Source organism: Caloenas nicobarica, chromosome 3 (assembly GCF_036013445.1).
Source record: "Caloenas nicobarica isolate bCalNic1 chromosome 3, bCalNic1.hap1, whole genome shotgun sequence".
Lineage (NCBI taxonomy): Eukaryota > Metazoa > Chordata > Aves > Columbiformes > Columbidae > Caloenas > Caloenas nicobarica.
The window spans coordinates 93,533,464-93,549,936 of record NC_088247.1 but is presented as its reverse complement, the minus strand read 5'-3'; the positions used below and the strand labels follow the sequence as shown (position 1 = coordinate 93,549,936).

The 16,473-nt window shown below is 36.9% G+C and overlaps 1 protein-coding gene across 1 annotated transcript in view; it reads left to right on the top strand.

Annotated features, from left to right (window-relative positions):
• The window catches only part of CAMKMT (calmodulin-lysine N-methyltransferase), a 221,104-nt gene that overhangs the window by 196,784 nt on the left and 7,847 nt on the right, over window positions 1-16,473 (top strand). Inside the window, exons 8-10 of the mRNA XM_065631758.1 lie at window positions 3,611-3,685; window positions 10,656-10,719; window positions 15,930-16,061. Coding sequence (XP_065487830.1) covers window positions 3,611-3,685; window positions 10,656-10,719; window positions 15,930-16,061 — 271 coding nt within the window. The remainder of the gene's footprint in view (window positions 1-3,610; window positions 3,686-10,655; window positions 10,720-15,929; window positions 16,062-16,473) is intronic.

The following is a 16,473-nucleotide window of genomic DNA, read 5'->3' as shown; positions in this document are numbered from 1 at the left end:
CCTGCTTCATTTTTTGATGTTCTCGTTGTAGCCAAAAAAAGCTCCCAAACTGTTTTATATTTCCAGTGGGTTTCAGAGCCTTTTCTGCTGAAACTGATTTGCCTGTTTTCAGTTGCAAAAACTAAACCTGCATGAGTTAAATAAGCCAGCACAAAATAACGTCAAGAGTGAGCTTTACAAGCCTTAAATATGTTAGGCTTTTTACTATTTTTTTTTTTAACAAAACAGCCATTGAGGGTATGGCTTGGACAGAAATACAGAGTAAAGGACATTTTTGAAATTTACAAAATCATTTCAGCTGTTAGTTGTGTAGCATCTTCCATCAAAAGAAAGGCATAAAAATATTATCTTTAAAACTTCGTATTTTGCCGAAAGAAAAGCAGCTTTATAAAAAAGTGGTTTATGTCCACTAACTTAGCATCACTGAAAAGGGAACAAGAGGAAAATCCTAATAAGGCTTGTGGTTTTTTTCATGTTGGTCTCAACACGATGCTGGCAATTTAAAAGACTTTTTGTGGTATGGTGTTTTTGAACTTATGTCTGTCTTTTTTTAAAGGAAACTTCATAAAGACTGAGATTTTCAGATTTCTGTTGCTAATACTTTTCTGGATTTCCTAGCAGTGCTTTTCTTTAAATGAAAATGCAATCAGCCCTTGCTGCATGGTACATTTGATATTTCTTTCAGGTCTAACCACTAAGTCCAAGAGTCATGTCCTCAATAATCCCAGAAAAAATTAATGTTCCTGACCCCCTTAATGCATAGATACATGCATTTTGATACACATATACACATCTTTACCTTTCTTGGATGTGGCTTGCAATATCAGTGGATTTTTTCTGTACTTCACACTCAGGAATTGTGTTTGGATAATAAGAACTTGTATGGCTAGTTAATGGTATTTATATACGTCCTGACTCTGATTCATTACTTTCATAAGCACTAGAATTCAAAATAGCTGATTCTGACATCAGTGTTAATGATGTAATAGTGCTGACGCTGAGCAGAATTGTTTCTGATTCCCTGATATGTAGGGACATGTCTGCTTTACAGGTGCAGGTGTTTGATCGCAGCTCATGCAAATTTGTGGAAACGTTAAAGGGATAAAGGTGTCGATATGGTAGCTCAGAGTCAGCTACCTAAAGAGTTTCGGAGGTTGCAGCCTGTACTGAGCCTCACATATCCGAGCTGCACTTCACTTACTAGTCATACTTGCACTTGTCTAAAGATAGCAAGGATAAATATATACGGCTTGTAGTTGCATTTCCCCCACCAGTGTGCACGTATCCTGAGTGAGATCAGAATTACTCCTGTTGGTATTTATTTTAAAGAAATTAGCTTCTGTGGTTACTTCCCCACAGGAATAAAATGTTTCCTGTACATTTTGAAAATTAATGGCAAAGTCGAATTTGAAAATCTTGCGTGTAAATTTTTCACTGGCCTTTACATAATTACGGTGTCTTCAGGGATGCAGCCGGACGGGAGCTGGAGACCAGGAGCAGCCCTGGTGCCAGATCAGGAAAGTGGAGGAGCACTGGCTGATGGCTGCATGTGGGCCCTCAGCACACGTGTCCTCCTAACAGCACACATGCCAGTCACGTTGCACCACCGCTCACGCTCCTGGCAACTCGTCAGTTCCATATTTTGCTCAGCATTGTGGGTTCTGAGCTTTTACCTGCCTGCACAAACTCCTTTGTGCCTACAGTAGGTGTGCACAGAAAATGCCGTATTTTGGCTGCTCAGCAGGAACCTGACAGTAGCATGAGAAAGGTTTGGGGGTTTTTTTGCCAGGAGGAGGCACCTGTGCTGCCTTCTGTACTGCATGTGTGAAGTATAGTAAATATATGGGTTAAAAAAATCATAATTCAAATCCCTATAGTGGTACTGATCAGATCTCTGTTTCTGTAGCAATGAGAACCAAAGGTGGCCTTTTAAGGCTCACAGTTCATCTACCAATTTCCAGTTCTGCTTCAGGATTCTTAAAGTATTAGAGTGCGTGCTTTAAACCCACAAAACTTACCTTTACCTAATTTTCACCATTCTAACCTAAGTTTCCACGGAAACAGGGTTGAAAAAGCCGCTGGTAGCCAGCAGGCAGCCAGCAGCTGAGAGTGAGAACTCTCCTTTGTCACTTGCCACTACTGGATGCCTGCTGCGTGCCAGTGTGCAAAGCTACCTAGGCTTCTAAAATCTGGAATACTTTCAATTTGAGGGGGAAAAATTAAATTAATCTACTCTTTTCTCTCTTTGGATTGTCACAGTAAATTCCAGGAGGGCAAATGGGCTAATGAGTCCTGATCTGTTCGGTTAGGCTGAGCCCCACATAATCAAAGCTTTCCCAACCAACTGGGCCTCTCCTTTCATCATTTCTGTGTTTTAAAAGCATTCTCTCTCAAATTTTGTGTCCGTGCACATGTACATGCATATAGTGGTACCTTAACTCTTTGCGGCTCTCGATGTATCTATGTGCTTATTTACGAACCTTCTTTGCATATAGTATAGTCGATGTATAAAATTTCCTTTTTTCCTGTATACTTAGGGAACATTTCTGAATGAACGCATTATAACTGATCCTCAGTTAAATATTAGGAGTAGTATGTGAATGGAGATGGCTTTTAACCAGAAGTAGATTATAGCTGCGGGAAGACTAAAGGGTCTATTTGGTCAAGACTCATACAAAACTGAGATAAGCATGCACAACCTGACAAGATCAGATTAGACCCTTCCCCCACAAGTGCTTTTCCCATAAATATTTATCTACTTTCTATTATAAATAACCAGGAAATGAAAAAGAAGGATAGATTATTTTTTAAAAAATAGACTAGAAATAGAAATGCAGCTTCAAATCTTCGGGTTAATGATATTTTAAGTATGCAGTAAATTCCAGTACCAGTTGCTAGTTTTAAATGGGAGCAAAGTACTGAAATTCTTCATGGCAGCTACATAAATCGGCAGCATTTATAAACAAAGAAGAACTTTGCACATGTGTGCATTTTTGCCTACTATTGGGTACCTTAGAATTAAACAACTGATCACCTGTGAGAGAACAGGTGTTGACAGAGTCAGCATTGCTGTATTTTTAAGCTTGCCTGAGGCAGCATAGCTGGCATTGAAGTTAAGCTTGGCATTCTTTCACCCTGTCCCTCCTCCCTCCAGCCCAAGTGAATCCTCACTTCATCAATGAGAAACATAACTGACTTGCCTGCCAGATGTAACAGAGATTCATGAACTCACAGCTATTCTGCAAATTTGTGTTTCATTCAGATTGTCGATACTTTGACTTCACTTCCTCATGCAGTGGTGTTAAGGGGTAAAAATCCGAAGCATGTGCCACTAATTCGGAAATGCATTTTTGCTGGTGATCTGCTCATCAGAACCTGTGTGGATTGCCTTTCTGTTATATTAAAAAGATAGCTCTTTACCTTTGAGACTTAAAACCTTAAAAATGTACAGAATAATATTTTTACATTCATCTTTGAAAGTAACAAGGATATACTTTTAAAAACACTGCTAATTCACATAAGAATAGTATTAATGCTTTAAAAATCTCAAGATGAAAAATCTAAGTCCTTTTTTCTTTTTTTTTAAAAAATACATCTTTTTTTCCTCTAGCATTTTACGATGGGATAATGAGACAGATGTCTCTCAACTGGAAGGACATTTTGACATTGTTATGTGTGCTGACTGGTAAGTACATAAAAATCATAAAACTCATGTTAGAAAAATAGCTTTGCTGGAGTAATTGTACTGTGCTGCTTGCTGATGGCTAAGCAAAGTCAACAAATGAAGCACAAAGCCACCTTAACCTCAACAAATTAATATTCATCTCCATGTGACAGTTATAAGGTAGTCTTCTATCACACAGTAACTTCTACCACATTATTTCCCAAAGATTGATTTTGAGAAGCATTTCCATTTTCTGGAATTGCCTCTGTTTCATGCTTGACGTATCAGTAAATGGACGACTTAGGCAAATTGCAAATAATTATGGCTCAGTGAGGAACAGTCTGGAGAAAAGGGAGTTTATCAACACAAACAGCTCAATTAGCTTACTTCTTAGAAAAGATCTGACTATTGATATAAGGGGATATATTTTTTGCTTCCCAGAAAATCTTGCCGAGGGAAAAAAAAGATGTTCATTTTTTCCCCCGTCATATTCTGTTTCTTAAATCAATTTGACAGCAATATTTGTAGACATAAGCTTTATATTATTTACGCAGGCACGTGTTAATTGTAAGAGAATTCTTAGGGAAAAAAAAGAGAGCACAGCACTCAATTAATGAAAATATAGATGCATGTTGCAAAATGGTATATTGTTTTAATAATTTATGCAAATAGATTTGATTATTGACACAACCCTTTTCTGACAGTGGATTTGCAGAATTGTGCTGTGCTATATTTGCTGCATGATAGCTTTAAAAATGGTACATTGTTAATTATTTGTGTTATATAAATGGAGACAGTGTAAAAAGAGATGTGCAAATTTCATTTAGGAGAGCAGATATTTTTTAGCGAATCTTTCTTTCATGAATATTTGCTCTTGACCCTTTGAATGTCCGAAACAGAAAAAGCTGTTTATGTTTTGTTGCACATAACTATTGTTAGAGACTGAATTCTGAAAACAGGGACTTCCTAAGACAGCTCAGTTCAGCCGATTTCTGTACCTTACTAAAAAATAGTTAAAGGAAAAAGGCAAAGGGAAGTGCAAAGCTGTCTATTGTCTTTTTAAACAATGTTCTTTTTAGGTGGCTTCTGATAAAATATTCCACTAAAGTGCCTTTTTTTTTCTATTTAAGCAAACTCTTCTTATTTCAGAAAAGTTATTGCTTTTGCATAGCACTGGAGAAAGTGTATTTAGTCATCTTTTTCACTTTTCTAATACCTGTTTGTTGACAGAATGCAACAGTGCTCCATTTCTCTTAGCATTTAATTTCAGAAAAGTTCTTTGTTCCCAAAAAGGACAGAGGAGGGTTTTGAACTAATCGCTGATAATGTGCCTCAGAGATGCATCATCTGATTAAAATAAGGAGCTAAACAACACCATATGATTTCAGCAAGTAATTTAGTAAATGCCTTCCTCACCAAATATTAGAATGGATACTCCAGGTTTCATTGCACAGATGAAGTTAATGCTGGACAGGATTAGATCAGATTAAGTATGAAAGTCAGATCAGAGCGCTGGCGGACATGAGCAGGAGGGCAGCAGTCTTCTCGGAGGCTTAGACAAGGCTCACATATGGATGTTCTCCAGATTAAGTGGGTGAAGCAAGGTCTTGCCAAGAGATTTAGAGTTAAATTTGTTCTTCACACAAATATCAAAACAACCTGGCTGTGCCATCTCTTGTATTCTTGATACTCACACCATGTCATCCTATTTGTGCTGGGAGTACAGCAGAGTGGAGCAAGACTTAAGTTGTTTTTTTCAGTAATATTCTTGCCTAATGCTCCTCCTAGTCTGTTTGGAAATAGTGCAGCTTCTTTAGGAAACAAAGAATCAAATGTGACAGGTAAAATACATAATGCATTTGCAATCCCTGCATTTTGTACACTTATTTTGAAGCACTTAAGATGCAGTTAAGAGTATAAATATTTATAGATTTCTAAAAAAATAAATAGAAATGTACAGGTTATTTTAAAGTATGTGTTTTTATTCACAAATCGTCTCTATTTTCTTATTGCAAGTGCCCATATAGGTAGCTCAATAAGCATGAAAATCCCTTTATTGCTTGTTGCTTTTAGAAATCATTCTTTTAGTTATGGACGCTAGGTTTTCTGGTACATGAAAAGGCTGGGGAAAATGTTCTATGCTTTATCAAACTCAAATCTTCTTTTTGTTTTCATGTATTTGTCTTCTGAGATACAGAATTGGCTTGAGAACTGTTGGCAGGATTTTTGCTCTCTGAATTTTTCGGGCTGCTATTGGAGAAGAAAAAAAAATATCTCTTTTCTTATAGGTCCTCAGCTGAAACCTGAAGTATGCAGTGATAAAAACAGATAGAATAGATTGCATTTAGTTTAACACCATCATATAGTTCATTGTCAGTCAATAAAATCTGGGATTAGAACAGGGAACTCAAAAGCAAAAAAATCTGAGTTCAAATATTAGGTACATGGATAAGTTTTTATTGAAGTATTTCCAGCAAGGGTGATATTGTCTGATTCTCTGAATAGCTAACCAGTGGTACTGCTTGATCCCATTTACATGAAAACAAGCTCTATTCATAAACATATTCCAAATCCACATGGAGGTTCAAGTAAAAATGTACATGATTACAACAAGCAGCGATATGTTTATATTCATATATTTACAGTCAGACTTTCATAAATCTTGTGTGCAGGGGTGGAAAATAAGTTATTTCCCAGAGCAGACAGTCTATTAGTTAACAGCTAAATTTAGTAGCTCAACTAAATTATAAAATAAATAAGAGGCAAACTGTGAAAGCTAGTCATTATTTAACCATTCAGGATTTTGACAATAAAAATAGTTTCATGGTTCAGCAGTTCCAAAATAACTTGTAAAATGTCAACAGTGAGATAAAAATAAGAAAAAAAAAATCTTGGTGAGGCCACACCTGGAAGAAGGATACACTGGAAAAAAATACTGAAATAACGGAATTTTTAAAGCATATCCACCCACCTCATATTTTTGAGGAGGAATTTTAAGGCCAGGTGAGGTCTGCTAGAATTTTAGACTTTGACCTTCATTTGTGGATATAAAGTCATGCAGGTGCTGGAATTGTTGGTACGAATAGAGGAGGAGAAATAACAGATGCCTGTGTGGACGGGCCAAAACCAAGACTCTTCTAAAGCCATTGAGAGGCTCAGATTTCTGATTATTTAAAAGGAAGCCTGTATCCTTTTCTTTATTAAGAAAAAAAAATTCTGAGATTTTTAACCCAAGGTGAAAGTCGAGGCCAGTAGGACTGAGCCAATAGAAAAATCTTAGTATTTCACATTCTTGTGAAACGATTTTTCACAAATAATTTTAGCGTAGACACAGTATAAGACCTAGATCCCCATATCATTTTGGAAATCCATAATATGCCACTTGACTTAGTTAGACTGATGAAATTCTTAAAGTTTGACACATGCATAGGCAGTTGCCCAACAGCAGTCGTTGAGGGGGGTATCCCACGTTACTTTCACTGCTCAAGTTTTTCCTGAAGTCATGGGGACCTGTGAATTCACCAGGAATGTGGAACTGGGCTGAAAGTATTCTTTAATTATCTTAAAATATGTTGATTTTGTCTTCATTAGTATTTCATTTAATAGAAGGAAATATTTTTGCAGGAATGCTGTAAGATCTCTGTCCTTCTTCAGTTTAAATTTTTTATTCGTTTTAAGCCTGATTTCCTGCACACACTTTCGAGTGCATTGGAATCTCATGACATGGAAGAGTTTTTTCAGTTTATGTCAGCTGTGTAGTCGAAGGCAAAGAAAAAGATCAATGGCTCTGTACACTAGGCACTATACATGAATGTAATCATGTCTTAAGTACACCTGTAAACTAAGCTCTTTTATCGGTTGCAAAGTATGCAAAACCAAAAATAAGTTCACATCATAGTCTATAAAATATATGCCCCTTGTGAGGCACAAGGTAATAGGACATCAGCATGAAGCAAACTGTGGCTAACCGTTACTTCCACGCAGTTTTCTTACAAACTTTCATTTTGGTTTCAATGGGAATTTAAAATCTAAAAAAAAAAAAGAGAAGTGTCAAGATTGCCTACCTGTTCATCCAGGTTTCACAGTTTAAGAGCACTGCCCAAACAAAGGCCAAATCATAAATTGTGTTCTTCCCTCTCTACTGATGTGCTCCAAAACTTCTTTGCTGACCCAGGAAACCCTGGCTATTTCTGTACTGAGTTGCTGCTTTCACAGCGCCCTTGCTACATAAACATGAGACATCACTAAAGTAATGGCGAGCTAAGCCAGATTTGAATTGAGGTATAAGAACTGAGTGAGAATGGTTTGGAACAATACATTATTTAATTTCGCTGAGCTGTTGTGAGCTTAAAAGGATTCTCTCAGGTACATTTTCAGCATGCTGTGGTAGTATTTAGTCATAGGAATTCTACTGGTAAGAGAAATTGTGTGACTAAATCTCCTTGCATGGGTCAAATGCTGTGCTGGCCCTGTCTGCAGCACAGATTATCTAACGACTTCTTCAGGATTTTCCTCATTCAAGGCATCCTCCAACTCAGAGGGAGGCTAGAGATGTTCCCTGGAGTCACTGCATTGCATCAATGTTGCTTCCAGCTTTCTATGCTCCCTCTGGTCAGAGTATGTGGCTCAGAGAGCAATAGGTTGGAAATTGCAACGTTGGAGACTGTTTTCGATTGAAGTAGGTCTTGTACCCAGGGACAGACCTTAAGGAGGACAGAGACAACTTGGGAGCAGAGCCAGGGCAACTGTCCCAGCTAATCTGGGTTTCCTAAGCTAAGAGGGATAAGAGTCTACCTCCCACACCACCAAAATATTCAAGTGGGAGTCGGACAGAAAAGGTATTATTGTAGTTGCCTAATCTCTTGACAGGTCACCTAACCAAGTTCTCAGACACTCAGTTTCTGGTGAACACAGGCTTGTAGTTCTCTCATTGGAAAGGAACAAGATTGGTAGCAGCAGTTGTGCCCCTGTCTCATTGTAAAAAGAGAGAATTATATGCAGGTCCATGAAAAAAGAATTTTAGCACTGGTAAGCTTCCCCAAAATTGTGTTTCCACTACACTGCTTTCAAAAATAAAAATATTATAAGTGCATTTTTCATTTGGAATGTACTTCTCTCTACGCAGGATCTCAGCAAGTTTTAAATGTGTGCATGCTTGCGATGTTTCATGTTGAAGAAAATTAATTATTTTTAGCAATTCTTCTGGGAGAGGACTCATGCACTGTATTCAACCTCTTCTGCTGGTGGCTGAGTTGCCAGTAGTAGTGTCTTGTAGTATCTGTCTGAAAAGGGGTCTGCCTGAGGTGAATATGATTAAAACTCTGTGGACACATTAGAGATATCAGCTGCTGTTTCAATTGAATTTAAACAGGCTTTTTTTTTTTTTTCGTGAGGTTCTTCCAGTATGATTAATCAAGGTTGAGGGCCAGCCATCATGCCAGTTGCTAAAGTTTAAATTTGCTTATGTGCAGGCTATTGGAGAAATTGTTAGCTAGTACTTCTAGTACTTCGATATCTTAAGAAATTCAAAAGGTCATGCTTCTACATGAAATGTTCTTTAAGAAATGTGTGACTACCCGGTCTACCATATTTTCTCAACAATGTGAGGTTCTGCCAGTTTTTATTGATGAAATTTGGTCACTGACAAGTTTTTTGGTAGGCTTTTTTTTTTTCCTGATTAGCAAAAGTTCACAGCTCTTACACAGCTGTGCTTGACCCTATGACATGTGATATTGTATTCTCCTTGGTAGCTGTGGAGTGTCCTTACCTAAATATCCACACATCTTCTGGTTCTGATGACAGGCATGTGGTTGTCAGATGACTTTTTTTCTCTTCAGTGTTTTCATATATTCTTTATATTCTTTTAGAAATTTCAAACCTGGAAAAAAATTACCCACATCTCTTCAGAAAGAGATGTTTGAGAATAAAAGAAAGGGGTGTATAGGAAGAAATCATAAAGAATGGACAAAATGCCATGTAGTGTGGAACTTGAGTTTGACACAGGCTGGGAAGCAGTTTTATTACCAAGAAAGCCTGAAAAATAATGAAGAAAGAATCACATTATTTGTGGCCTGCTTGATAGAGTTTCTTATCTGAATCCCCAATATAAATGCAGCCTTTGGTAGTACGGACTGAAAGGCATCAGTTGCTATCTGATGGTTGTTCCCTAACCGTTGTAAATGCACTCTCATCCACAGTAACTACATGTCCACAAATATCTAGTCAAGAGTGATTGGCACCCTGGTCACCACTATTAGTATATACATTAAGGTGCTGAGGGGCACAAAGAATGAATTATCCCCTCAAATCATGAGGTAATCGCCAAAATAGGGCTGAGCGTGTTGGCAGCATTGCATGGGAAAATTGACTCTGCTGCTGTCCTTGCGGAACCCAGGCTGGAGATGAAGGATTTTGCTCTTGAGAGGGGACAACGCTGTGCCTTCTGGGTCATTGTGTTTGAACAGTGTTCGAGGGACAGAGGAGGTAGGGGCTTGTAAATCTTTATAGGGATAGAAGATAGAAATAGATATAGAAATATAACAAATATGCATGATAGATAATAATTAATTAATGCCACAACTGTGGAGGTAGGAGGAAAAAATATACACTTAATAGAAACACCTGAAATACAATAGAAAATACTTTAAAAATCTCCCCCACCTTGTATAAAAAAGCATGTAAAATGTTAACTTTGTATATTGATCCTGATTTCTGGTATAGTAGTATTTTAATAACTAGCATATGTGATCTGTGAATTTCAACTATATAAGGATCTGTTTCAAGATGATATTTTAGGTTTGGTTTCGATTATATTTGCTTTCATGCATTTTTTAATATTTAAAAGTATCTGAACCAGACAGAACTGTAGACCACAGTTTCTCTTTTACAGCATTGTGTAAACATATGTAATTAGCCTTGTACTTATCTGCATTAGTATCATTAGAATTGAAAACCCATTTTAATCTGGATTCTGTTCTCTTCTCAATGTCAGCCTGTTTCTGGACCGGTACAGAGCTAGCCTTGTTGATGCAATAAAGAGATTACTCCAACCCAGTGTAAGTATGTTTCTATTTTCTCCTGAACACTGGCTTCAGAATAATTAGTCTGTGCACAATGATTGAGAGAGTAATGGAATGGCAGGATTAATGTCATGTAATACTTTAATACTTATTATGTCCAACTTCAATTGAGTCTTCTAATCTATCAGATTCTTTCCTAATCATAAACTAGGAAACTTCTTATACTTGGCCTTCTGATAAGGAACACAGTGGGTAGTAAAATAAATGAAACCGCTTCAAAGATAGCGTGAGATTATTTTTATCAAAGCGTTTCTCAAGTATTTTCCTTTGATAATAATGTCTTCATATTAAAGTAAAAGTACGATATTGAAAGTTTTTATGTTGGCTTCTGTCATTTGTAATCCCTTCAATTGTAACCTTTGTTATTGTGTATTTATTTATTATGAAAGAATATATTTTCTTTTCATTTCTGTCTATATAAAATGAACAAAACCCTTATGCATATATTGTAGCCTAAAACTTCCTTCCATAAAATAAGCCCTGTGTTTACATGTTTTATACCTTAGAACATAATGAAATTAAGCTTCTTCATAAAATCCTTACATTTTCTACTTGAGTGTCACTGATTTTACTGATCCAAGTATTAGGCTGTTAAGTCAGAGACATCTGCAGGCAAAAAAATAGCTGTTACATGCATATACTTATACACAACAAATAATCTTGAATCTCAAAAAAAATTTTAAAAAGAATATGATAAAACATGTGAATTGCTGTAAGTAGGAATTTGAAACAGGAATTTTACCTTTCATGCTTACCATACAAATCTTCCAGTAAGATAAACTTCTGATTTCAAAACAAAAGTCTTCAGTGTTAGCAATGCACTCTCCAAACTTTATTTTAAAATTGTATTGTACTTTTTGGATAAGAGATTTTCTCTGTAAAAGGAATAGAAGACCCGAACGTGCAAAGGCTTAAGAAACTGAGTCATTTTAGTCATGTAAGTAATCCCATTCTTTGCTAAGAGTGATCAGGTTTCTATTCTTGGTTCTATCATAGACTTCCCCGAGTGACCTAAGGCAAGTTACTTAAGACTGAATTATTTTAATGAGCTGTGGGGCGAAGCTGCCAGGAAGACAGAAGAAATGTAACCACCCTGAGGAAAAGGTCACCCAGATATTTTAGACCACTGTCTGGACTGTATGTTTTAACTAAAGTCAGTTGCCTAATCCACTTTATGGATGGTCCAGTTATGTCATGGCCTTGCAAGTTATTGTAATTCACAACTAAGAGGACAGCAAACTGTTGTGTGGAGTAGAAGCTGGGAGTACAGACATCTTTAATGAGCTCTCATGTCCAAAAAGGACATGTTGAACAGAGACGCCTTCAAGCATATGCTTTTGTGGTTTGAAAAACCCAAATAAAAGCACATACTCATTTGAAATCCCAAGAGAAAATGCAATCACAAGTACATACAGTTATTATTTTTACTCTTCTTGTTAACCTGTATAAATCTGAGGATAACATCAGAGGAAACTTTACTACATGGCACTCTACTTTGGCCTTTAATGGAAAAATAAATTAAAACTGAACTTATTTTCCAGTTGCAATAATGAATATTTTATGGGCGTTAGTTGATGCCTAAGCTAAGGCATAAGCTACTTTGATTAAGTTCACTCTTCTACATGAATTATTTTGTCTCAAATTTAGAAGTTACTTTTCCTTACTGGTTAAGCTTTGCCATATTGATAGAGGAATGATCTGGAAGACATCTAAATGTAAGACATCTTTCAAGTTTAACTAGGGTACAACTAGGATAGAAGAGTTCAGGGAAAATAATAGCCAGCAAAACCAAAAGGAAAAGTGGAGTAAACAGAAAATAACAGGTATCCTTACGAAGCTGTCTTGAAGGAGAAATCCAGAAGTAGTAGTTATTCTTACTGTTAGTTTAAAAATATATAAATTTATCTGCAGTATTTCCTTTTTCATTAAGGGTGTTGTTTGTGGCTATTGGAATCCTTATGGCACAGACTGATGTGGTTTAGGTAACTTTCTGTTTTCCTGGAAACAGGACTCTGGTCATTTCAGTAATCTGATTCTCGGTATGGCCCCATGGCATAGGAAGAGAGAACCAGAAATTCATGCAGGCAGAACTGAGCAGCTCACAGAGTTACTGGGACTGAAATTTCTTATCTGAATTTGTTACACAGGCAAATGTCACCTATAAACTAGCTGCAAGAATTAGGCCCTGAAATTTTTCATCAGACAAATTCATTGAATGGCTTTATTTTATAATTCTTATAAGCAAGCTACTTGATTTGTCAACATTTACCTTTATTTTTTCCTGTCATTAAAATGTACTTTTAATTTCAATCTCAGAATAAGCAGTTGCTCATTCACATATTTCCCGAATTAAGAACACTTTTTATGAAGGCTTCGATTCTTTTGTGGCTTATCCATTCAAAATCTCAATGAAGTCAATGGGATGCTATTGAGCCATGATTAGTACCAGCAAATAAGACTGCATTTAATAATGATTGATGAGTAAACTTAGTCATAGTCATGTTCAAAATGTGAATTATGTTACTGCAGCGTTTTAGTGACACTTCAAACTATTGTGACTGACATTTTCCTCTGTGTTTTGTTCACAAGTTTACTGGAATTATTTTTCCAGATGAGGAAAGGCCATTTTATCTTTAAACATCATCCTGAACTGGGATGCACTTTTGAATTAGAACGAAACAGCTTCGAGATGGTCCATTAAGTGTTGATCCAGGCCACTGGTCTATTTTTTTATTGTATGGCAACTGAGAAACTGAAAACTTTTTAGAATTAGAAATGCAAATGCAGCCCCACAACAGGTAGCAGAATCACAGAGATCAGGCAGTTGACAAGAAAGTGCTTTAAACCCAGATTATGATAGACCAGAATTGACCACAGTACCTCCACTGTACCTGCCAGTCTTGAGGAGATTATTGTAGTATTAAACTTAATCATGATTTCTTGTTTTTTATTAATGATGTGCAGGGTCCTCAGGTGTTTTAGATGCACGCTAAATACAGTAGATGAATGGGTTTTTACAGCAACTTAGGAGGTGGCCAAAATAACTGTGTAATGATTTCTCTAAAAGGCCATTGCTGTTTTTCAAAGTAATTTCAAGGTTTTCACTCTGGTTTTAAGAGATACTTCATACCATGTTACATTCTATTTTACTGTATTTCTCTTTAAATTTAATTTGAAGTAGTCTGCAGAGAGTATGAGGAGGAATGACCGAGTGGACTGCTGGCTCCCAGTGGAAATCTGTCAGGAGTTGCTGTTGTATGAGCATTGCTTCCTCATCGAAGCTGCTGGATCGGTGGCCTTTGTTGGGCATGTGGGCCCCAGCAGTCTCCGTTCATGAGGTTTAGCCGTTCCTGAAGTCCCGCGGTGAACCGCGTGGTCAGTAAGCCCTAGGTGGGGAATGTCTTTCCCATCACAGTGACCTCTCGGTGAAGCTGCCCATGAAGACAAGGGACTCCAGAGGAGTCTCGTCCTTCTTGCGCCAGGAAGGGTCTCTGCAGAACAACGCTCTGGGGGGTGTGAGATGGCAGCAGGAGGAGGAGGATCCCCAGCTGAAGGCTCCCTTTGCTGCCCACTTCTGTCTGATGACATTAAAGCATGCCAAGGATGTGAGGGAATCGATTGTGAATTTCCTGTGTTTAATGTTTTTCATCCTGAGCTGAGCCTATATTCAGAGCTAACATTTACATAAGGAATTCCACTGCCTTTGGTAGGAGTTACACCCCTTTGCACCTCATGTTTAGCCACAGAATTAAAGTTATAGCTGCCCAAATGAGCAGAAGTGAGTTGCTTTGGGTATTGCTCTAGGTCTGGTTTGTGCTTAAATTTCTGTGAGCAAAGTCAGGATAACAGAATCTCCCTATCTCACGGAGGTATTGCGAGAATAAATAGTGTTGTGGTATTAATGAGTGAAGTCTTTTAAGTACACATTAGTACCATAGATACTGACATGAAGGTTTTATTGCTGCCTCACCGCGTGTTGTTGCAGTGTGTGTGTGCATGAGCTCTAACGCACAGATTTGTTCCCCGTCCTCCTCACTAAATATCTGTGTCAGCACTGTAACTTTTCAGAGTTCCCACTGAAATTCTCTCTTCTGATAATTTTTTCCTGTGGTATACAAGATGGCATTTTCTCAAGCTTCATGTTCTCAATCTTCTACAGCATCTAATTGTTTTATAACTTCTTCAGATCCTTAAAAATATTTTCTTGTCTCTTCGGTTGATTACAGCACCTCAGAAATCAGTCTTAACTCTCGTTAATATAGAAGTTAAATACAAAAACTCGCAGTAAACTTTGTGGCTCCCCTCGGTGTGATAGGCTGTTGTCTGATATTAACCTTTGTTTACAGCTCTTCAACCAGTTTTCATTCCATGTGACAGAACACAGTACTCAGCCAATTAGAATTAATTTTGCAAATAAGATTTCAAGAAATGCTATATCAAGTAGGTTAGGTTTTGGGCTAGTGCTTTGCACGAGAGTGTCTAAAATCTATCGGTTCAAGGTACAGTCATTTCTGTTTTCTTAAAAACAGAAGGATGAACAAAAAATTAGCTAATGGACCATAATGCGTTGCATGGGCATCGTAAATGGCCTGATCATCTTGAAAGATCCAGAATTACTATGCAAGAGCATTAAGTCCTGCTTTAAATGCAATTTACCAATTTAAGGTCAATTTTGATTGCACTGCTCAGGTAGTTTAAGATATTTTTTAAAAATTAGTGATCAGGTCTGATTTGCTTCCCATTTTGCCTTGTTTTACACTGTTGTAATTCCACTGACAGCAAGTGGGAGGTACTCTTCTATGTGTGAGACTGAAAAAAGAATATAATTATTTACAGTCTTTGCATGGTCATGAGCTAGCAAATGGATTTTGCATTGAGTGTTTTGTTTGCTTTTTCTGTGTTTTATTTTGGTAATTCGTAGACACCATTATTATATGAAAAGGAACAGATGTATGGCAGTTGGCATTTTTCTAAAGAAAATATTTATTAGTTTTTATTTTGCATTTGTTTAATCACAGAAATCCTGCATGTTTTGAACAATCGTTTATATTACCCTATTTTAGTATTTTACCAAGAGAACAACTGACTTTTCCAGCTTGAGTGTATTAAAAGCTTAGTCAGGTGTATATTGTATCTTGTTCCCTTCCACTTTTAAAAATGTATAAATTCTCTTTTTAATGTTCCAGGGAAAAGCAATGGTATTTGCTCCACTCCGAGGGAATACTTTAAACCAGTTTTGCAATCTAGCTGAAAAAGCTGGTTTCTCTATCCAAAGACATGAAAATTATGATGAACACATTTCGAACTTCCACTCCAAGGTTAGTTTTCTGCTTGTGTTAGATAACACTTTAATCCGCATTGCATTTTGAAGAGATCATGGTCCTTTTGGCAGGTAACCTAAATGTTTGATTAAAGTACTCCTTAGGTGTGCTGTTTCTGAACAGCTATTTTTGTATCTGATTTTTTTGTGTGGTAGAACCATCCTTTATCTCTGCACGTCTAGAAGAGTTTTGCAGAAGCATCTCCTGTTTACCCTTTTCATTCATAGAAATCTTATTTATGAGAGTCTTTTCTTGTTGTTGTTAGCCGCCTATAAATATATGGCACACTAGCATTTACATTTTAATAAAAAGCTTGTAACTTTTAAGTAGGCTAAATACTGAAATGGACTGAAATAAATAGGAGGTGAATGTCTAATTGTATCATATCTTACCTTAAATCCTTATCTGT